Genomic DNA, 24113 nt, shown 5'->3' with positions numbered 1-24113 from the left:
TAAAATGGGAATAATGATACGCCTCATATACTGTGACGCTTAATTAACATTCGTAGTAAAGGTCCGACTCCAACGCCCCTTGTAAATGCAAACTTAGGTGGGAGTATTTGTTGAGATGATTAGTATCTCTTCGGGCAGGCTGTTTTAAAATTAACCTTCAACATATTTTAACCGGGGATGTATTTGAGACGTCTGAAAGCAAGAAGAACAAGGTCTTACTCAAGATTTGCTTAAGCGCATCTATCTTTCAGATACCTTAATATAACATTAAAAGCGTTAATTATTGTCAGAAGTTCAAAAGATTAGTTCCCAACCAGTTTAACTACCGTTTGCATAACTCAGCATAAAATATCTAGTCTGATATGTGAAACCAACCAAAAGCAGGATGAATTGAGCATTACTGTATTTCCACAGAACTAGGAGAGTTCACATTGTATTTAATTTACAGTTTGCTAAAGTTAGTCTGTGGATAATTCATGGAAAATGTGCTAATCAGGCCCAAAAATACTAGCACAAGGCTCAGAAAAGCCGATTCCTTTAGACCTTAAAAAAAAAAAAAAAGGTAAGAAATTGACTTTATTCCGATCTGTGAATGATGCGTAGCGTGAGGAGCTACCCCTCGGAGCTTGCCTTCCCTACCGAGCGCCAGACTGGTTCTGTCGGGCTGGCAGGGACTCCTAGTCGGCCCTTCCAACAGCCGGGCCGGGGACGCGAACATCGCCTCCACCCCTAACCCTGGAACAACCGGTAGTGGCCGTTTCCCCGCGCCGCCCCCCTTTCCGCCGGCTTTGTGTGCGTGTGAAATGTGCGGCACATTGCAGATGAACCCTAAGCCCGGCGAGCCGAGTCTATTGTTCCCCGCGAGGAGCTGCCGGGGCGGTGTGGAGCCAGGCGCAGTGCCGCGGCCGGCCCTCGGGGGTCGCTGTGCGGCACTGGTGCCCAGCCGTGGCGGCGGCGCTGGCGGCGGCAGAGAGGGAGGCTGGCTGGGAAGGAAGCGGGCGGGCGGCGCGCAGCGGCTCGGCTGCCGCCGGTGCTTTCTGCCCGGGGACGCCCCAGCCGCCGCGGCCGAGGCCGCGCGTGAATGTATGCGAGGGCCCCGCGGAGCTGCGGCCGGAATACACGCTGTCACCCCTCTTTCCACAAACCACCACACAGACCTCCCCCTCCCCACCCCCAGCCCCGCCTGCCCCAGCCCCGCCGCCGCGGCCGCCGAAACTCCCGGGCCTCCGGCCGCCCCGGCCCCTCACCGTCGGCTCGCCTTTCCCCTCGCCCGCTCGCGCGCCCCCGGCAGCAGCACCATGTTGAATCGCGTCCCCAGGCCGAGCCGCCTGGGCCGGCGGCGCTGAGAGGCGGGCGAGAGCCGGGCCGCGGGGAGGGAAGGAAGGGGTGGGGGCCGCGCTCGCCCCGCGGCTTCGCGCGGATCCGGCAGTCGCCTGCCCCTCTAGTTTCGCTCCGATTTCTTTAAACTTTTTTAGAAATTCCCCTCCCTCCTTCCCTCCTCTCCCCCTGGCCTCCTGCTCCCTCCTTCCCCTCCTCCTCCTCCTCCTCCCCCTCCCTCCCTCCCTCCCTGCGCCGCCGCCGCCGCCGCCGCCGCCGCCGCCGCCGCCGCCACCGCCGGCCCATGACTGAGCCCCGCCGCCGCCGGCCGAGGAATGGGCTCCGGGCTCTGGTAGGAAGCGCAGGGAGCGGGGGGCGCTTTTAAAACACCGATCTGGGTTTTTTAAAAACCTCCTTTCAAAAAATAATGGCAAACTCGACGGGGAAGGCGCCTCCGGACGAGCGGAGAAAGGGACTCGCTTTCCTGGACGAGCTGCGGCAGTTCCACCACAGCAGAGGGTGAGAGCAGAACCGGGGGGGCAGCGCCGGGGCGAGCCGGGGCGAACGGGGCTCTCCCGCCCGGGCCGGGCGCGGGGTCCCGGCTGACAAGTGCGGGGCTTTCTCTCTCCCGCAGGTCGCCTTTTAAAAAAATCCCTGCGGTGGGTGGGAAGGAGCTGGATCTTCACGGTCTCTACACCAGAGTCACTACTTTAGGCGGATTCGCGAAGGTGAGTGGAAGTTTTAATTTGTATTTCCCTCTCGCTGGCCTCTTCCAAAAAGTCTCCTTTGACCCCGGAGTGGGCGCTCGGGGCCGGGGGGGTGGCCCGCGGGGGCAAAAGGCGTTCTTTTCGCTCCCAGCCGGTGGCACGGAGGCGGACGGCGGCGGGGCTGTTTTTGGCCTGGTGGCTCGCGTGCGCGCGGCGGGCGCGGGGCTCGGGCGGGCGGGCGGCCCGGCGCCGGCTCGCGCCCTGCCCGGTGCCCGGCCGGCCCGGCGGGGTCTGAGCGCCGCGGCGGGGAGTGCGGGCGTGCGGGGCGCCCGCCCGAGCCCCGCGCCCGCGCCCGCCCGCCCGCTCGCTCGCTCGCGAGTCAGCTCTGCCGCCGCTGCCGCTCTAGCACAGGCGGAGACACAGAGACACACAGACTCTGAGAGCAGTTTTCGTGCAACTCAAAATTAGCGCGGGCAGGTTTAACATCGATAATCGGCTGCGAAATGATCCCGGCAGCCGGGGGCACAGCCTCGGCCCCGTCGCCCTCGGTTTATACAGCTAACAAAAGAAACCAGGACCTGTCTCCAAATAGCCATCTTAGGCTTCAAGGCTAGGCAGAAGCTGTAGGCCTCAAAGAAGGGCCTATGGAGATGGATAGATCTGGGAGAGGGATCGGAATCGGCCCCGGCCCCGGCCCCCCCAGAACCTGCGGACGTCGCTGTCCGGAACAGTATTGATCCTTTTGAACTTTTTTTTTTTAGTGTAAACGGACCGCGTTGAGATTTAAAAGGGGGCGACAGAGGGACTTGCGATTGGTTATTGTCCGGGCTTCAAAAACAAAACAAACCCACCACCCCCCTCCCGCCCCCCAAACAAAACAAGTGCTATTAAATACTGGGCTCTCGGGTGAAAACACAGTGATTCAAGCAGCCCTTGCTTAGTTACTCTTACGGATCGATGTGAAACACCCACTGATGCCTGAGGTATCTACAGATCTCTGTAGAATGGGTATTTATTTCATAGTTAGGTTAGAGTTTTCTTGGATGATGCACTCTCAGACAAGTGTGGCTGTGTTTTTAACAGGTTTCTGAGAAGAATCAGTGGGGAGAAATTGTTGAAGAGTTCAACTTTCCCAGAAGTTGTTCTAACGCTGCCTTTGCTTTAAAACAGTATTACTTGCGGTGAGTAGTAGTGACTCTTTCACAGTATTTGGAATTGAGGGACTTAAGGGGACGTTTGTTTTTAGGGAAAAAAGAACACCCACCCCCCCCAAACAAACCTTGCTCACCAAGCAGTTTCTAAACTTCTGTTCGTTTTTTTCAGTCTGAGAAACATCAAATATCCATAAAGTGGGGTTGTAGGAAGGTGAAAGTTTTCCTCACCCTTTTTAGGATTGTTTACATTTTTCATACAGGATCATTACAGGTGACACACCACCCCCCATCTTGGTAAACATTCTTTTGTGACATTGTTATTGATTGCTTGATATCCACGGAGGGGCAGAGAGGTGATGCTTAGTAAAAGAGTTAAGATAGTTAATGAAACTTTGTATCCCTTGGGAAAATTTTTACTTTGCTTTGGAAACTCCTTTGCCTTTTTAAATTCTTACTTTAAGATTTTAAAAAAGTGAAACCTCTTGTGTGGAATCATGTAATGGAGTGGTTTCTCAGTAGAATGTTTCCACACAGCATAACATGTTGGTGCCTTAGGTGACCAGGATTGTTTTTCAAATAAGTTCTTTGGAATCTTTGAGTGACATAAAAACGTTCAAAAGGATTATTATATATGTAGGAAGATTAAGGATACTGTGAAAGGGGACATTATGATTTGGATTTCCTTTCATTCTCTCCCTCCTTTTTTGACTCTATATGACAAAATAAATTTCTTATTCAGTTGATAGGTCATGCAGCTTAGGTAATATATTTTCTGATTAAGCTTTATATTTTTTTTCTGATAATATTTTCATATTGTAATGTATCATGAGGTCATCTTTTATTTTTAATGCTTAGTTTCTCATAGAGGGTCTTTAGTTGGTGGTGGTTATTTAAAACTAAAATAATGCTCTTCATATTTATTGCTTTTTAATAATGATATAATTAAAGGGATATAAAAAAGGGATAGCCTTTTTTTAGTTAACATGGCTTCTGCATGGTTTGAGTTTGGCATTTATCATTGCTCCAAATGAAATATCCAAATGTAGATATTCTGTGTGAAGTTCAGCTTTCTGAAGTAGGAAATGCAGTAATTGCCCAGGTGTACTTTCTGTTGGCTATCTTAGATTGACTTCAGGCTTGAAGCTGAGGAGTTCACAGAACTTTGTGGGTAGTTACTGAGTTACACAGAAGTCTAGAAAATATTAAATATGGCTAGTTGTTATCTGTTCTAGTGTGTGCGTGATGGCAGTGTGTGTCAGAGTACATTTTTAAATAAAGGTCTAAAACAATAAACAAAGTGAAATTAACCCCCCAAACTGTTGATTTAGTAATGTGGTGAGAAGTAGAGAATTTTATATTTATGGTGCTAATTCATTTGCTCATTTCCATTTATAACATTGAGAGGAATATAATTAATACAGGTCTTGGTTTTTTGGTAATCAGTTTGAACTGTTTGGATTTTAAACTTTTTAAAACACATTTTAAAGTTATGCTTGATATTTATTGGATTGATTGATTGATATTTAATATCCAGAAGGTACTGAATGATATGAGTGGTTCATGAGACGTGTGTTATTGTGAAGAATATACAAACAGGATTTTAGCATATTCAATTAAATGTCTAGAATTCCAGTTTTTTTGTAAGTTACATAAACACTGTTTTTCCAGTTATAATTTCTATCCGGAGATCATATCATTCATTGATTGTACTTATAAGTACTATTTTTAAATGCAGAGCTTCAGGTTGTTTGCAACTCTTTACATTGTTCTCGGATCAATTTGAGCTTTATGCTCCTATTAGAAGCTGCTTTTTGAACTATGTCCTTAGCTAAACTTGTTTTTCCTCCATATGTCACTCTCCAGGTTTGTTTTTGTAGGGTTGTAGCTAGGCTACTAGAAAAAAAGTTGAAGCATTTGTTTTGGAAAATAAAGCCATGTGAAGATTTGCATGGCTTGTAAAGAAATACAGGAGAAATATGCTGGTCAAAAATTGGGTACTACCAACCTTGAAAGATTTTTTTTTTTTTTGATGGTGGTGTAATATTGCACAATTAGAGGACATGTATTATGCTGGGTTTTACACCTTCCTCTGAAAAATCTTAACTGGCAGACAGGATGCCAAGCTTTCACAGTAATTCTGTTACTTAACCATAAGAGTGCCTCTTTATAGTAAGAAATAGTAATAAAGTGACTTTGTGAGTTCCCTCTTTGATATATCAAATTGAATATCATGGTTTCTGATGAGCAGACAATGCAGTGTGTTTTATAAATCACGGGTAGAATAATTTTTTAAAATAAGAATTGCTTTTCCTTTGACTATTATACGACTGCTATTACACATATCAGTTCTCATTTACTCTATAAGTTTAATATTTGCTGACATACCTCTGTAATTTCATGATTACATTGGATGGATGGCTGTTAGCCTAGTATAGCCAGGATGAAGATATGGTACATCTTCATGATATTACAAACATTTAAATAAAGAGGAGCAAACTAGTGTGCTGGCCATGTATATATTCTAACATTTCTGTTCGTTTTGATACAAACATAGTCTTGAGTGTAGAGACTTGAGTTCAGTGGTCTGTCAGAAAGTTTGCTTGATTGTATCAAACATACCTTTGTTCAGTTGTAGATTGCGTATAAAAATTTCTCAAAGTTTAAAATTGAAAATGTGATTGATGATTTGTTTAAACACCGGCATTTAATGTTTTAAATGTTCATGCCTACTAGTAATATGTGAGAGTACTCTATTTAAAAATTGGATATTAATCCTCCATCATGTCCATATATTTTGTTTTCACTTAGTTCCTTTCTTGGCCTGTCCATCTCCATTTCTTCCAGAGATGGTAATTACTAGAATATCCCTATCACTATAAAAAGATAAGGTAATATTTTCTTCATTCTTGTAGTTGGAGAAATTAAAGTGCAAAGTATATCCACGTGCTTTAGGGGCATTTGTTAACTGGACAAAAAAGTTGTATTCCTGACACATGTTCTGAAATATTTAATCAGTCTATTATGAATTCAGTTAGTCACAAATGACTTTAAGAAATTAAAATGTGGTTGGAAGTTACATATGGTTAAATGTATGCCCAATATGAATGCATAGCTATACACAATGTTCTATATTTACTCAGTGAATTTTATTTTATTTTTTGTTCTGTTTTGGTGCAAAGATTGGGGCACAATTTACTACTCTTATTTCCATTAAAAATTTCAAGACTTGGTATGGAGATTTAGGTAAATATTTCAAACACTAAGTTGAAGAATTTTGTTGTAGCTTATACCAGCAGTAGTCAAGGTTAACGTAATGTTTCTGTTATAAAACTTGATTTTTTGGAAAGGAGATGAAATATCTTGGACATTAAAGTATTTATTTTTATTTATTTATTTATTTTAAGATTTCACTTATTTATTTGACAGAGACACAGGGAGAGAGGGAACACAAGCAGGGGGAGTGGGAGAAGGAGAAGCAGGCTTCCCACTGAGCAAGGAGCCCGATGAGGGGCTTGATCCCAGGACTCTGGGATTGTGACCCTAGCAGAAGGCAGATGCTGAACCACTGAGTGACCCAGGAGCCCCTAAAAAATTTATTGTACAAAACTATGCATTACTGATTTCCTTATAATATTGAATTTTTTTTACATGTACCTACCTTTAGAATAGCAACTTTATTGTGGCATTGTATTCAACAGTGAATTTTCAGTTGCATTGTGAATTTATTCTATTTTTTCCCCTCTTGCTGAATAAAGTCCTCCCTTAAATTTTACCAATCTAAAGAGTTTATATTTATCACTTAAATAGAATGTATACATTCATGTTCTCTAGTTAGTGTACACCATGTAGATTACCTCTTTTAAGAGAAAGCATTTTTATGAATCACTTGCTGTTAAGTGAACGAATGCTTCACAATTGTAATAGAAAAGTAATATACTGACTCTGTGACTTGCTAAACAGAATTGTTAAGCAGACATTGCTTGCTTTATTCAAGAAAGAAAAATAAAAGTAATATGGAGATTGAAAGGACAGCTGTATTTAAATAAATTATTCATATATGCATTTTAAATGTAATATTATAAACTGTATCCTTTCATTCTGAACAAACCTGATTTTGATATCTTCTAATATTCTGTTACATTTTAAAGGGCATTCAGACATGTTGAAAAGAAAGTAGAGAAAGTTGAAAGACTGATCAGGGCTCGGCCAGGTTAATGTTGTATCTTAGAAATAATGTTTAAACAGTTTAAATTTGCCCCAAAGTAGAGATAAACCTAACTTAGTCCAAGATAGTTAGTTCACTGAAGATATGTATTTTACTGAGGATACCAACTAGGAACTTAACCATAACTCCCAAAAATGTTTGTGCTTTTTTACATTTATATTTTCTGCCTTAGCAGTTAACTAAAAATGTCTATTTCTAAATAGGAGCACTCTTTTATAATCCTACCCGTACACTGTTGTGGAGTCAGTATTTCCATAGTTGGTTGTGTGTAAAATCCTCTGTAACTTTAGTAGAAAAGCATATCACTGCTGTGACTCTTTTTTATTGCCAAACATACTGGAAGTTGGAAAAGGAATGAGGAACAAACATTTTAATTCATTGCAACTTAAGTGCATTAGTCTATGAGCAAGTATTCAATACATATTTTTAGGTGAAGTGTTTAGAGCTTTTATTAATATTTGGTAAAGAAGTCTACTTGGCATTTTCCAGAGTGGTATAGGCATTACTAAAATTTACTGGCAAAAATACATTTTGTCCAAATTGGGAATTAGAAGACGTATGGGGCAGAGCGAGGGGGATTTTCTCTGTCTGTGCTTCTTTGATCTGCCACCAACATCATCACCATACTCTGATATTTGGGATCAATTAGAGTAGGAATTCCCAATTTGTGCTTTATAAAATACTGTTCTCTCGAAATGTCCTTGAAAAAACGCCAAATGAATTTGAGCAGTAAAGCAAAACTTGGGTTACCTTATTGCAGGACTTCTTAGAGACTTTATTTTGTTGATGTGCATGTGGATCTCTAGACAGCCTGGAGAAAGAATTTATTATCTCCTTCCCTGTACCATAGTAAATGGTGTTTCCCAAACAATACCACACATCGCAGGAGTGAGGTGTGAAACCACATGTTTGAGGAACACTTGTTAAGTTCTTTAGAGCACAATTTGGGAACTTCTGATCTAGAAGAAGTAGGGGTTAAGGAGGAGAAATTTTAAATATGGAAAATAATGAGGAAATGAGAAATGAGGTAATTATGTATATTTATATAGAGGTATGTAAATATGAATGTAAAATTTTAGGAGCTGTTATTGGCATGTCTTTAACAATGGCTATGCAAAATTACATTGGCAATACTTGTTAAATATTTGTGTGAAATAGGGGGATGTTAAACTTATCTCATGCTCATTGATAATAAAAGAAAGGTAAAGAAATACTTGAGTCCAAATAGAAGAAAAGTTGCCCTGTAAGATAAGCAGTAGCCTTGGTTGGTCTAGAATGGAGAAAGCTGTCCTTGTAGATACTTAACAATATTTTTTCCACTATTTAAACTATAATGTGATGAAGGACAGAAGACAAAAAAATCCCAAAAAACAAAAACAAAAACCAAAAATGACCATGATAAAGATTTTTTTAAGTCTTAGGTATGGTTCATAGGTTAACTTGATATTCTTTATGACAAAGGAATTTATGATTTTATTTGACCACTTAGTCTTCTTTTAACTCAAAATTCTTGTTTGAATCAGCAGCTCCCAAGAAGCAAGTAACTGCCCTATATTTCCGCTATTGTCCATCATTCTAACTAGAGCCTTTTTTTTTTAAACAGGATATTTATATTTAAGTTTGTTTTTAAAATTTGTCTATACAAAGCTCTCTAAAGAATTATAGCAGAATTATTGATCACATTCTTTTATAGAATAGTATTACTTTTGTTGAAATATTATGAGAGTCCTGTTAAAAATTTGTATTTACTTTAGTTCTAGAACTTTAAAAACTGAGAAGTCATATCATGAATTTTGACATTAGGAAAAGCTGTTTAGAAGTAAATATTGGTTTAAAGACCAAACTTCCTGGAGTTAAAAAGATTATCTTCAGATATTTTATGGCTTGAAGTTAAAAGCACAGTTTTTATGAAAAGCAAAATTATTGGCTTGTGAATTTGAAATAAATTTAAGTAACATAGTACTGTTTATTCATAGTAGAACCAAGCAAAATAGGCAGATTGATTGTTTATTCAGAAGTGCACAAAAATGCATATATGCTGATTGATACTGGTATTGGTTACCTATCATAAAATTTGTTGATGCTTTCACTTGGAAATAAAACTTTCCGGGGACCTAGAACAAAGAGATGATTTAGAGCAAATGTCCCTCTCATTAATGTTCAGATTATCTATGAATTTCATTAAGCTTTCCAAGAATTGTGTTGCTAACATCAGAGTCTAACATATATTTTTCTGTTTCAAAATATAAAGAATATCATTTGTGCTTTGATATTTTTGCATATTCATTATGTAATGAGTGGATGCTAATTCATTTCTACAAGATATATACCCTGTTGACTAAGTACATTGCAATAACCTGTTGCTGGAGCTATAATCTCTTTGTGATATCTAGGAATAGCTGTCAACGTTCTGAATTGTTGCCCCAGAATGATAGAAGCATAATTCCATTAGTATCTAAGTCAGTGTTTCCAGGGTCCACCCTACCTTATTGTGGGAGATTTTGTGGTTTGGCTGAATCTTTTGTTTGCGCGGTTTTATCTCATTAGTCTCTTGACAGTTCCCTTTTTCTTTTGCTATCATACCATTGATTTTTGAAGTAATGGGGTCATTTGTTCTTCAGACTGTACCAAATTCTGGATTTGGTTGATTGCTTCCTTCTAGTGTCAGTTAACTTGTTCCTCTATCCCCTGTATTTATTCCCTGAAAACGGATAGTTAGATTTAAAGCTAGATAAAATTCGAGTTTGGTAATTTAGGCGTACTTGTGTTTGTAGTGCTGTGCTTTTCACTGAATCATGAGACAAATCGTGTTTATGCTGTTCCATTTTAGTGGTGTGAAAATTGATGAGTGGTTTTAAATAATAATAGTTTGTATTTTTAAAAAGTGTGCCATAGGTGATTCTTAGTGTGTGCTGAAGTTTGAGAACAGGTGATCTAATTATTGTAATGAAACTAATTTAGTAGCTGATATAACTAGTTTAACTTGGCATCAGCATATTGGCCAGGGCTACATCCAGAACAAAACCTCTATGTGACATCTGGTCTGGGGCACCTGCTCAAACTGCACCTGTCATCGCTAAGCAGAGCCTGGACACACCCTACACTTTTGTCTCTGGGCTCCAGAGAAGCTAGCAAGGGCTCCACTTCAGTTGAGGGGAATGAAAGGGAACATGAATTACTAATTCAAACTTATCCTAACTGTATTTGTGTCATTTGAATTTTAAAAAATAATTAAAAAATAAGTTTTCCTTAATATCTAGGTGGGTTTTTTTTTTTCTATATAGGACTTTATTTTATTTGTCCCAAGTAAGATGCCATTTGTTTTATTGAATATATTGAATGTTTTTCTATTCTGTGAGGATTTTGTTGGTCTGTCCCGGTACTGCTGAGGGAAGGTAACTTATATTTTATAAATTCCTATACAAATAACAACATTAACAATAATTTGTTTTTTAATGCACTGTCTTCATTTTTCAAGCCATTTTTATATGTGAGATTTTATGTTTATCATTTCTAATTTCAGAAGTAATTGCTATTATTTAATCTTAGAAAAAATAACACTCAGAATAAAATTTCTTTATAACACTCAAACTCTTTTCTTTTGGAGCATATGGGCTACTTCTTAAAAAAAAAAATGAAAAAGTCTGTAGGTTATATCCAACTCCCAATCCCAGGTATCAGTCATTATGGCCAGTTAGGAAAGTTCTTTTCTTTTAATATATTTTCAGACCACACTTTTCCCTCTTTACCTTTCTGTTTCCTTCCCTAGTGATAGTCTTGCTTTAACAAAGCATTGTGTTATTTATCACCCATCATAATCCACAGTTGTAAAATATCTTCAGGTATATTCCATGTTCTTGGTATGTTTACCTTCTTTTTCTATCAGTAAATGATTTTTTTCCTTACCATTTAATGGGGCCAAAATAAAATGTTGCTTTTTATGAAGCAGGATTTAAGTAAAATTCTAGAAGAATCTGTTGTTTGCATATACATCTTATTGTGAAATATTGTGAAATCTGATTCTAGCCTTTCTGAGTTCTTTCTTGTGTCACTGGTTAATTCTTACTTTATAGCATTCAGTGGTCAGTTGCACTGTGCACAAAGATCATTTTTATCACGTAATTATATCATTCATGGTGAAGTGTTTTCAGATGAAATTTTTTTTGTTCCTCTGCTAGCCCATTGGTTAATTTTGAATAAGTAAAATGTTAGTAGAAACATACATGTGGTGAATAGGAACATTCATCTGTTAAAATAGGACAAAGAAGTCACTATAAGTTAGGGTTCTATGTAGGAAATACCTACTTGTAGTACTTTAGAGATGGGGCTAAATTTAAAGTCATCAGTAATAATGTCCGGGTTGATTATACTTTTCATAATGGCTCATAGATGAAGTGAATTTTCACTGTAGCTGATCTCAAATAAGACCACTTCATACTTCATAAAAAGAAGTCCCTACCTTAGCAGGCTGTATCTCTAAGTGTACTCCCAAGTAAGAGGTGATATATTCTTACGTGGTTTGTTATAATCCTTTTAGTTTACACCATTAAAAAGTCAAACATCTGAATTTGTGATAGCCCCACATTGCAATTCACTAATTGTGTCTGGTAGTAAAAAATCTGTTTGAGAAATGGTAAACCTAATCATTATCCTTCCTTGCTGTGTTTTCTTTTTAAAAAAATAGTTCAACTTTTTTCCTATAATGTGAACTCGTATTTATACTTCTTTGGCTATTGACTAATTGTTATTATTTTGCCACATTTGCTTTATATTTTTCTCTTTATACGTGATGATATGTATATATATTCATATTATTATTACTATGTGTCATCATTTGATATCATTATAGATATGTCCTTTTAAATATGGGTGTATATTAAGAATAAAACATTCTCTTAATGTATCAACAGTACAGTTACTAAATTCAGAAAACTTAACATAGATACAGTCATTTTATCTGTATTATGTATAGACTTTATTCAAATTTTGCCACTTGTCCCAAAGATGTTTTTTATAGCATATTGTACCCACCGCCACAAGTCCATAATCTTGTATTACATTTACTTATATTTCTGGTTCTTCAGCCTTTCATGATATTACCATTTTTGAGCAGTACAGGCCAACTGTATTATAAAATTTGGATTTGTCTGATGGTTTTGCAGGATTAGATTCAGGTTAAGCATTTTTGGCAGGGGGCCAAATGTCACTTTTTCCTATTGGTGATGTTAACTTTGGTTTAAGGTGATGTCCTCCTGGTGTCTCTACTGTAAAGTTTCCATTTTCTCTTTTGTCATTAATAATTAACATGTGGGGATACTTTGAGAGCTTATAAATAGCTTGCTAACCATTAAACTTTTACCTAATAATTTTAACATCCATTGATGATTCTTCCCTGAATCAGTTAATTATAATGGATTTACAGTGCTTTTTCTAACTTTATCATTCCTTCTGCATTTCTTAGTTAGCAGTCTGTGATAAGGGAATTATTTTCATTCTCATTATTTATTATATTTTTATTTTATACAGTGGATTAATATCTATTATTATGCATTTTGTTGCTTAAATTTGGCCAGGAGGAGCCCTTTCAAGCTGGCTGCTGTATTTTTAACATATTCCCATTTTTAAGCTCTTCTCTACTTTCTGACAAAATAAGATTTTCCAGGCTCAACTTCTGTTTTGCTTACCCATCTCTAGCATTAGCTATTTCTCCAAGGAATGTCCTGGGTGGGTCTGTTTGTTTGTTTGTTTTTTAGCATAGAATGGTATCCAGAAACCAGGATCTGGTTGGTAGGTGTACTAATTGTTGTTGGATTGTCTGTCTTCCAGGCTCTCTCAGAGTAAGGGTTACGAAGTTTAGTTATTTTAAATACAAATACACATATGTTAAAAATCACAGTGCTGTGTATACTGAAATCTCTGGCTATAAATCCACACAAGTGTCTTATTGCCTTCTTTCATATTATGCATGTATCTTCCTTCTCCTGCATTGAAAACCCTAGATCCCAACACTAGTGTATTTACTCAACTTGTCAGGTCTGTAATATATAGAGTATATAGGTTAAGAATTGTTATACCTGTACCACTACAGATAACAAACCTGCTAAGTAGAGTTACAAATTCTTTGCAGTTCTTTTTGTGTTCAGACTGAAGTTACATTGGTATTTTGTTAAAAAATTTGCAGTGGTTGGATTCTTTTTTTCTCCTGTTACTATTATTCACTTAAAATACAGTAAATTCGTATTTTTTCCATTTGTATTCAATTTTGTGATTTTCCCCACTTTAATTTGTGACTTAATTTATTTATGAATATGTATAACAATAAAGTTCTAAAATCATAATTTAAGATTCTTAGAAGTTATCCTCTTCACTTCCATTTCTCTTCTATCCCCTTCCTACCCATGCTTTGTTGGTAACCAGTTTCCTTAGTGTCTGGTTATCCTTCCTGTGTTTCTTTTTGCAAAAATTATGTGTGTGTGTGTGTGTGTGTGTACACACTGCATATGTGTATGCATTCATATATATGTATGCATTCTTAGTTTCTGTTAAAATGAAGAATGCATTTTGCCTTTTTTCACTTAATGTATCTTGACTATCACTCTAATAAATACACAAAGTCCCATTCCTTTTGTTTGTTTGTTTTACAGCTGTATAATATTCCATTGTGTGGCTATATCCTAGTTTATCCCCCACATAATGGCACTTAGGTTGGTTCCAACTTTCAAAATAGCAAATAATGCCATATAAGTAATCTAATGCAAATCTAGTAACCTTAAGCAAACCTATTTTTAAAGTTTTGGAGATGTATCTTCAGAGTAATTACTAACGTGGGTGTTGATGTAGTAATCAAAGAATAAATGCATATGTAGTTTTGTTAAATATTGCCAAATTCCCTTTGTAGGATAGAACTATTTAGAATTCCCACCCCAGTATATGGAAAGTGCCTATTTCCTGCAGCCTTGCCATGTGCTATCAAGCTTTTTAAGTCTTAACTATGTAACGGGTTAAAAAATGGTATCTCACTATATTTTAATTATTGTGGCATACAGAGCATGTTTTAAGATTTATCTATTTGAGAAAGAGAGGGAATGCACATGTATGTGCATGTGTGAACAGGAGGGAGGATGGGAGTTGCGGGGGGCAAGCAGACTCCACATTAGTGCATTTGGGGGCTCAATCTCATAATCCTGAGATCATGACCCGAGCTGAAACCAAGAGTTGGTCACTTAACCTAGTGAGCCATCCAGGCACTCCATAGATAGCATGTTCTAATATTTGGTAGTGCCATTCCCATCTCAGAGTTTTGTGGGTTTTTTAAGGAAGTTTTCATGGCTATTTTATGTCTGTTTTTCCATATGAACTTTAGTGTCAATTTGTTCTATTTCCAGAAAAAAAGCTCTTTGGTTTTTCTTTTTTTTTTTTTAATAAATATTGCATTAAGTTTATAAATTATTGCAGAAGAACTGAGATGATGGTATTGAGTTGAACTATGCAAGAACAATGGAAGTCTTCCTATTCAAATCTTTTTGTGTTATGCAAGAGTCTAAAATTTTCCTTTTACAGGTTTTGGACATTTTTAAAGTTTATTCTTAGATTATATTATCATTTCTGTTCCTACTACAAATGTGGTTTTTCTTCCATTTTAGTATTTTAATTGGTTATAATTTATTTACATGAAAATTATTTTTTGTATTAGAATCTTCCTTACTCAATTGTTTTACTGTTTTTTGGAGGCAGTTTTTGGTTTGTTTTTAGGGAGGGGGTTGCATAGGGACAGGAGGAGGAAGAGAGAAAGAATTCTAAGCAGGCTCCATCATGCCCAGTCAGGGCTTGCTCTCACTACCCTGAGATCATGACCTGAGGTGAAATCAAGAGTCTGTTGCTTAACTGACTGAGCCACCCAGGTGCCCCGGTTGTTTTACTGTTTGTATTAATTTTATCATAGATTTTTAGGAATTTTTGGATATACTAGGATGTCATATGCAAATAGAGGTGGTTCTACTTCTTTCCTAAATTTTATGCCTTTAATTGTTTTATGCCTTTAATTATTTTCTTTGGTCTAATTGTATTGGCCACTCTTAAATAGTTGGAAAGATGAAGGTGTCTTTGCCTTGATGATGACCTTAATTTGATGTTTCTGGCATTTCCTCATTGACTAAGATACTGCCTGCTATGTGTTCTTTTTTTTTTTTTTTTTAAGATTTTCTTTATTTGTTTTAGAGAGAGAGACACACACACACTTCAGCAGGGAGAGGGGTCTAGGGGGAGGAAGAGGGAAAGGGAGAAAATCTCAAGCAGTCTTTGTGCACAGAATCTGCCACCTTTGGGCTTGATCTCCTGACTCTGAGAATGAACACCTGAGCTGAAACCAAGAGTCAGTTGTTCAACCAACTGAGCCATCCTGGTGTCCCCTGCTATATGTTCTTGATGTAGTCTTAACTCTATATGTACTACTAAGATAGTTTTTCTGTATCTGTTTATTGAATGAATGATACTATTAGACTTAGAAGTCAGATTTAGAGATATCCTTCATATGTTTTATCTACTAGAATTCAGTTTTTTTTTAATCTGTAAGTATTTATTATCTGTATTCAAGAGGGAGCTAATACTGAATATTACAATTTTTAAGTCCCATTTCACAGCTTATATTTGAATGGATATTTCTCATGTTCTAGGATTTTAACATATAAATAAAAAATCAGCTGCAATACTAAATGATAACTTTAGAAGATGATTACCTTTTCTGTTTTATCTATCCATTAAAAAGTCTTTACTATTTCATTCTTTGCTGGCTCTTGTATCACATGCTACATAAAAATAAGACAATAATTTAATTAATTGCTTGATTTTATATTATTAAAACTAGTATAAACCATGATTTGATCATTGCTTAATTTTTATATTCTCAAGATAAGAAATAATTGTTTTTGTCTAACTGTCTTTATAGGTTATCCACCCTGTGGAGATGAAAAGCAAATTCACATTTTAGTTATAATCAGAAATCTTAAATACTTGTTTTAGTGAATCCATTCAAATCCATTACCACTAATTTAAATGCTATGTTTTTACATTACATATCTGATCCTCAGATTAAGATATAATTTGGATATTAAAGTCTTGTGACTTATGAGAGCTACTTAGAACATCCTTCTTTATCCCCTTCTTTACCAACTATGGGGGTTAACTTAAATGAATGTATGTATGGATGTGCACAAGTATGCATACGCCCACATACACGCAATACTATTTATTAGCTTTAAGCAAATGGCTTGATAATTTCTTGGCCAGTTCTTGAACAAATCAAATCTTATAGATATTACCAAGTTTCACCCATTTAAGGGGCTACGCTGAGACAGACATTAGATACTATATGCAAATATAACATTTAGAGGCCTAATAGTATAGCTTATAGATTTCTAAAGCTAGGAACAAGAAGTATGTAGTTAGAATTGGAGATGGCTACCTAACCTATCAATTCATAGCATCACTATTCTTAGCACTAGAAGGGATTTTTAAGAAAGTCATCTAACCCCATGCCTTTTGGTAAGCTAGAAATAAGGATATTTTTTTCTGCTGAGCTTGCATAAGGATAATTAACTTGCTTAAGATCACTATTACTGAATGATAGAAGGAGAAAGTAGAAGTCAGGGCTGCCTTTATCATTCTAGCTACTCTATTCTGACTTAAAAGGAATAAATGTAGAAGATTGTCAGAGGGTTCTTTGCTACTATAAAATGTGACCTTTATTTTTATTTACATTAAGGTGATTCTACTGACTTCTACCATCTACAAGGCATAGGTTTTAAATTGTTGGCCAGTAGCAGTGATAATTATGTACTTGATGCGTCATTTATATCAGCAGTCTTACCTCTTTTCTCTTCCTGTTCGAAGGATTGTGTTTATAAGGTAGATGAGTATTATTGGAAAACCCATAGCAAAACCTATAAAACAATCACTGGGAAAAATCACATTTTTACTTGAGAAATATTCCTTATTTTTAAATGTTTTTCTTGGAAAAAGTTAAAATTACATATTTGATAATTTTATTTAATAACCAGGAATACTAATTTAAAGTTTAAAATTTTCAGTCTGGTCCATTATTTTTTAGATGGAGACCTCTACTGGAAGTATGAAGCAATAGATGGATTCTGTTATACATTATTAAATATCTAGACAAAAGGATGGCAAGGAGATTTACTTAAGACAGAGTCAATGTAAAGTATCCTAGAGTCCTTTTAAAAGAATCTTTCTTATGGTACTTTAGAAGTAAACAAAAGTGTACTTTTGGCTTTATGACATTATCTTAAGTTTTTTATAAAGCAGAATACCGTTTATATTTGATTTTTGCTTTTTAGTTCTTTATTGAATTTGTTACGTGCCAGGCACTGTGCTAAATGGTTTACTGTAACTCATTTTTTCTTCACACCTCCCTGTCATAGCTCTGTTATTATACCAATGTTATAGAAAAGCATATAGGACAGAAGGTTTAAGAATCTTGCCCATGGTCACACGGTAAGTTCAGGAGCTAGTCTTTGAACCTGGGCCATTTGGTTCCAGAAAATATGTACTATGTTGTCTTCCTCCAAGTGCACGTGACTACAACTTTATAAAAGAGTATATGAAGAAATGGGGTGCCTGGGTGGCTCAGTGGGTTAAAGCCTCTGCCTTCGGCTCAGGTCATGATCCCAGGGTCCTGGGATAGATCCCCCACATCGGGCTCTCTGCTCACTGGGGAGCCTGCTTCTCCCTCTCTCTCTGCCTGCCTCTCCACCTATTTCTGATCTCTGTCTGTCAAATAAATAAATAAAATCTTAAAAAAAAAATTAAAAAAAAAATTTAAAAAGTATATGAAGAAAGGTCTTGAAGGGAGTAAGCAAAGTATGCAAATGGTAGAGGTAGGTGTGGGATTGTGGCTTTTATTTTTTTAAAAAATGCTTTAATGTATATTTTTTCAACAGAATTTGTGTGCTGCAGTACAATTTATGGTATAGTTGAAATCTGCAAATATTCATCTTATTGGATTTTTACAACTCTACAAGTTAGGTATTAACCTATCTTTTAGAAGACGAAAATTACCTTTACCATTGCTAGTAAGTAAGGGTATCAAGATTAGAGTTTAGCTTTACGAATTATAATTCATGCTCTTATTTTACTGCCACAGTCTTGGAGTCAAGTACTTTTTTTACTTTTATATACCTCTTAAAGCCCCTAATTCAATATTTGATACATTATAGTTGAACCAAATCAGATCCTTTGCCATTGGGGAGATCCTTATGAATGCAGATGGGTAGGGTGGGCCTCTCAGCAAATAGAAAATCTAATTTGGAAATTCTGAAAGAATTGAATAATTCTAAAATACAGTATTAGAAGTATAGCATTCCATTGATCTGGCCCTAAGCTTAACATTTTCTTGTGTGGTTTTATGAAAGAGGTACCAAGAGTCCATTCTAGTTGTAGAGTATAAATTAACATTGTGATAAATGTGGCATTTTGTGCTGTTTTATATAGCACTTTTTTTTTAAAGGTAAAATAGACTCTAATGTTTCCCCCCTCTCTCTCTCTATAAACTACAATAGAATATAATCATGTGTAAAGGTAAGAGTTCATCCAGAGTAATACTGATTTTGTTTCATACTAGCAGATGAAGATCAAAGGATTTTGCAAGGTAACTACTATTTCTGAAAAAATGGATATTGGAAGTGATGTAATAACTCAGTGGAAACATATGAGTCAGGATTGTTCATTATCATCATAGTAATAGCTAACTTTTATTGAACATTTACTGTTTGCAAAGCACTGTGCTCATCCTGCATTATTCTGATCCTCAAAACCATCCTATAAGATTGATACCATCATCATCATTTTATAGATGAGGAGACTAAGAGTTAGAGAGGTTAAGTAACTTTCACAAGGTCACACAATGCAAAGTGGTAGAGCTGGAATTTGATCACAGTCTTCTGCCCCTAGAGACCAAACTTGTAACCATTATGCAGAATACTGCCCTTTATTCGATTCTGTGAATAGCAATTGATCATCTTTCATTTGCCAGACACTGTTCTATGCACTGGACATAAATCAGTGATGAAAATAGAGGAAAATCTTTCTCTTTGGAGTTCAGGAAAGGAGACTGATATTACACAAATAAGTAAAGCAGTGTATTAGAAAAGTACAAGGAGAAAAATAAAGCAAATAAAGGAGGTGGTTTTTGGATGGAGAGAGTGTAACATCTTTAGATAGAGTGGACAGGAAAAGTCTTTATAATAGAAGGTGGCATTTGAATAAAGATTCAAAGAAGAGGGAGAAGACCAGGTGGATATCTGGGATAAGAGTGAACAGACAGCAACGGAGCATACCTGGGAACAGTGAGGAGGCCATTGTGGCTAAAGTTAGTAAAGAGAAGAGAAGTTAGAGATGATTAAATCAGAGATACAGAGCTGGTAGCTGACCTTGTAGGGCCTTTGTAAGGTCTTTGCCTTATGCTGAAGCCATTGGAGGATCTTGAGGATGATATACCATTGCCTGAAACTTTCTAGGTGCTTTGTTATGTATAGATGAAAAGGGGACGTCGGGAGCAGAAGCAAGGAGACATCTTGGGGAGCTAATTATATAATCCATATGAGAAATGATGGTGTTTTGTACCAACAAAGATCATAGCTTTTAAGGTGGTGATAAGTTGCCATATTTAGGTATCTAAAGTTATGCATCTAAAATTTTTGATACTCCTAAGTAGCAGAAACCTACTCAGAGACTTACTGAGAACCCCTTGGTTGTCAGCTTTTGTACTATTTCAGTTATAAACTATTTTCCGTAATTATCAAAGTAGAGTAACACTTGCTTATTGTACACAATCTAAAGATACAAAGAAGGGAGAAATACTGAGCACAATTAATACTGTAGTATGTTTTCTCCTAGTCTTTTGTCGTAAGGATTAAACCTTAAAATCTGTCTACCAAAACCTGATTCTCTCCTGCTACGATGTTAGCTCATTCAGAGCAAGAGCTGTGCTTTTTATTTCTCTGTCTTAGGTACATAGTACATAATAAGTGTTCAGTACTGCTTGTTTTGTCTGAATTAATTGTGCCAACCAGTTGGGTGCCATATTCTTGCACTTTCTTTTGAGAGATACCACGCTTTTTTCATTTGTTTTAAGGCTTGGTGAATGGGAAGCCAGTAAGTGTTGGTAGACTTAGTTAATGTGCTCTGAACTCCAGCCATGCTCATCTATTTATAGTAATCTAAACATGCCAAGTTTTTCTCGCCTCTCTGCTTTTGCATGTGCTGTTTTCTCTGCCTGGAATTCCTTTCCCTTCTTTTTTGCCTGACATACTCCTACCCATCCTTGAAACTTAACATAAATGTCACCTTCTCTGAAAAGCCTTTTCTTATCTTCCTAAAAGCTTGAGTGATCCTTATGATCCCACTTTTCCTCCCATTTATACCTCTATTACAGACACCACTGTAATATATTTCTTTCAGGTCTGTCTCCCATATTGCACTTTGAGCTCAAGGAAATAGGGACTTAGTTTTATGAAGCTTTGTAGCCAAATTATCATAACACAGTGATTATTAGTGCATAGGAGTTAATGTGTGGCTACTGGAATTAATGATCACTGGAGGAAGGGTCATTGGAAATAAGAAGGAAATCACTTTGGTTTTAGGGTAGGGAGGAGTTTATGGAAGAGGTCTCAAGTTTGGCACCAAAAGACCGGTTGGATTCAGATGGGGAAAAAAAAAAAAAAGGAAAGTAGAGCTCTTTTTAGGTATGAGGAAAAGAGGAAATGAGGGTATGCGCAATTCGTGAACCCTGCTTCCTCAGAGGGTTTGTGCATGAGATTGGGGTAAGGTAAGTTGGAGACCAGTGTTTGGTAGTATATTATGGAGAATTTTGAAAACCAGATCAAGATATTTGACCTTATCATTCTGTATATAGTGAGGATATGAGATTTGTATTGTTTACTTGTTTTTTTTAACAGAACAGTTTCTTGATCAAAATGATATTTGGGGAACATTAATCTTAAACTGGTGTGTGGGATAGATTTGAGATCGGGGCAAATAGTGACAGAAATGGCAAGCAGACTTGTCTGGTTTGATCAGAAAATGGGATAATCTTTTTATCACGTTTTCAAATAAATGTGAATTATTCTTTTTTTACCTTTTTAAATTTTGAGATATAACTGACATAACATTGTATTAGTTTGAGGTGTACAATGTAATGATTCAGTATTTGTATATATTGTAAAATGATCACCACAATAAGTCTAGCTGTCATCTATTACTATACATAGCTATTTTTTTGTTCTGAGTAGAACTTTCAAGATCTCTCCTAGCTACTCTCACATATACAGTACATATAGTCACTATGCCATACATTATGTCCCCTTGACTTATTCATTTTTTAACTGGGAATTGTGCTTTTTGACTTCCTTCACTCATTTTGTCTACCCCCCCACCCTGCTGCCTCAGGCAAGCACCAGTCTGTTCTGTATATCTATGAGCTCAGGGTGTTTTTTGTTTTTTGATTTTTTTAGATTACACATGTAAGTGAGATCATGTAGTATTTATCTTTTTCTATCGACATTTCATTTAGCATAATGCCCTCAAGGTCCATCCATGCTGTCACAAATGGGAAGATTTCCTATTTTTTTAATGGCTGGATAATATTCTATTGTGTATATATACCACATTTGCTTTATCTGTGCATCCGTTGATGGATGTGGTTTCCATGTGCTGGCAATTGTAAATAATGCTACAGTGAATATGGGGTTCATTTATCTTTTCGAACTAGTGTTTTTGTTTTCTTTGGGAAACTTTTTACTTAAAATATAAGACAAGGGAGTCATATTCAGAAAGTACTTCAAAATTTTGTTGTATCTTTAGGGTTGTACTTTTCATTGAACCGTCAACTTACTGAAGAGCAGGTTAATAGAGAATTCCAGTTCCTGGTGAATTTGATAAACAGTATTGCTGCACTTCTTTTATTTATTTGCATGCAGGTCCATCATTAGTTCACAGTCTTGTAAGATTTTAGATTACATGTAGATTCTCTTTATATGTAAATTCTGTTTATCTTCTATTTTTATGTTGGAAGGAACTTTTTACAGCTTCCCCTCTGAGTTCACTTTTTTTCCCTAAGCTGTGGAACTTAGCATTTCTGTTTATTTGCTTAAATAATTAAGCAACATTTTCCTTTCTATTTTTTTAAACCATGTGAGATATGGTCTAGTGGGGATAAATAGATATACTCATGACAGAAACAGGCTGAACTGTATAGATGAACATATTTGATAGATTTAGAGTGTGTTTTCTAATTTAGGATGTTCTTGGACACACATTTGTGTGACTATTATGTGTGGTTAAGAAAAAGGGATTATTTTGGAAAGGATGCTTAGGACTAAGGATAAGGGTCCAGTGAGATGTGCATAGGATCATATCTTTATCAAAATTCTCCTGGAAGTGCTTTGTCACTATTTGGAGTCTTATCTTGACAATAAACTGATTTGATTTGATTTGGTTTGGCCAATTCTATATTCATTTGTAAGTGATTTTTAAATAATGATTACAAAGGTTAGGGCTAGTAAAAATTGCCTTCACTCTAACTCATCTTAACATGTGAAGAGATATGTAACTGAGCAACATTCTGACTACAGATAAAGAAAGGACTGGTATTCCCGAATGATGATGATAATCCAACATTTAGAATAAAGGCGATTTTTTCCTAGCTTCTTTACCTGTAACATCCAAGGAATGGGTTTACTTTTGCCTGTAAGAGCAGAGGAAGTCGTAACATGGACAAAATATGGCGCTTTCTCTGTAATATTCAGAGAAAATTCAGGAATATTCCCTTACTGCTCAGCAGGGAGGAGTCAGCCTTCCAAACTGCAGCCTTAGTTAAGGAAAATATCTCAGTCCAGTCTTTTCTCTGCATCATTATTAGGAGGAAGAGTTTATACTCCTGAAGAAATAAATATCAAGTCCTTTCATTGCACAATTTGGCATGATTGGCTGAGGACTGGTTGTCTTCACAAAGGTCTTTAGGCCAATATTCTCAAATTGTTAATTAGGTGGGCTATGGGAAATAGTGTTCTGACTTAAATACAGTTTGGAAACTTTGTTAGAAGAGTTAAACGTGGTTCTTTTCTGCAACACTTCTCAAAATTAATTTGCTTATAATGTGTCTTATGACAGTCTATGGAATTTTCCAAACACATTAAACACATATTGTCCCATCCTTTCTACTCCTGGCCTCACCAGCCCCCAGCATGCATATCTACTTTTAGGGTTACTGTGAAAGTTTGAAAAATGCTGCTGTCAGCAAAAAACCTTGCTAGATAAAATAGACCCAGCCAGGATAGTCTTGAAAAATGCTTAACTTACTAAGATAGATGTGAAAGCCCACTGCCTTCCCAGTTCTGGGATGCAGGGAAACATGATTAATCATAGCTTGGTTGAAAAAAGGAGAGAAGCTAAATTTTAATGACTTTTAAGATGCAGTTACTATACTGAGGCAGAATAGGGTGTCTTGAGAGAGGAGTCTTTTAAAGTCTGAAGGTTATGAACCTTGATAAGTGAATTAGCAAATGCTTAGTATGGAGAGTTGTTTAGGATTAGGCTTTAACACTTCATTGCAGATTCTTCTATTGTCCTCTGAAACACAGTGTGAGAAAGCATTTCAATTAGACCTCTAAGTTGTTGGATTGTCTTATATTCTTGAAT

General features: G+C 37.0%; 1 protein-coding gene across 2 annotated transcripts in view; it reads left to right on the top strand.

Annotated features, from left to right (window-relative positions):
• Positions 1 to 1594: 1594 nt before the first annotated feature.
• The window catches only part of ARID2 (AT-rich interaction domain 2), a 158130-nt gene continuing 135611 nt past the window's right edge, over positions 1595 to 24113 (top strand). The window contains exons 1-3 of one of the 2 annotated variants that reach the window (XM_032876970.1): positions 1595 to 1836; positions 1952 to 2045; positions 3108 to 3205. In XM_032876970.1, the coding sequence (XP_032732861.1) occupies positions 1745 to 1836; positions 1952 to 2045; positions 3108 to 3205 (284 nt within the window). In that variant the 5' untranslated portion in view covers positions 1595 to 1744. Of the gene's footprint in view, positions 1837 to 1951; positions 2046 to 2437; positions 3008 to 3107; positions 3206 to 24113 lie in introns of those variants that run through there. The other variant, XM_032876971.1, reaches the window with a different exon arrangement.

This window comes from Lontra canadensis, unplaced genomic scaffold (genome assembly GCF_010015895.1).
Source record: "Lontra canadensis isolate GAN:19392208 unplaced genomic scaffold, GSC_riverotter_1.0 scaffold59, whole genome shotgun sequence".
Taxonomy (NCBI): Eukaryota; Metazoa; Chordata; class Mammalia; order Carnivora; family Mustelidae; genus Lontra; species Lontra canadensis.
Note: the sequence above shows the minus strand (reverse complement) of the source record. Positions and strands in the feature narration are given on the sequence as shown.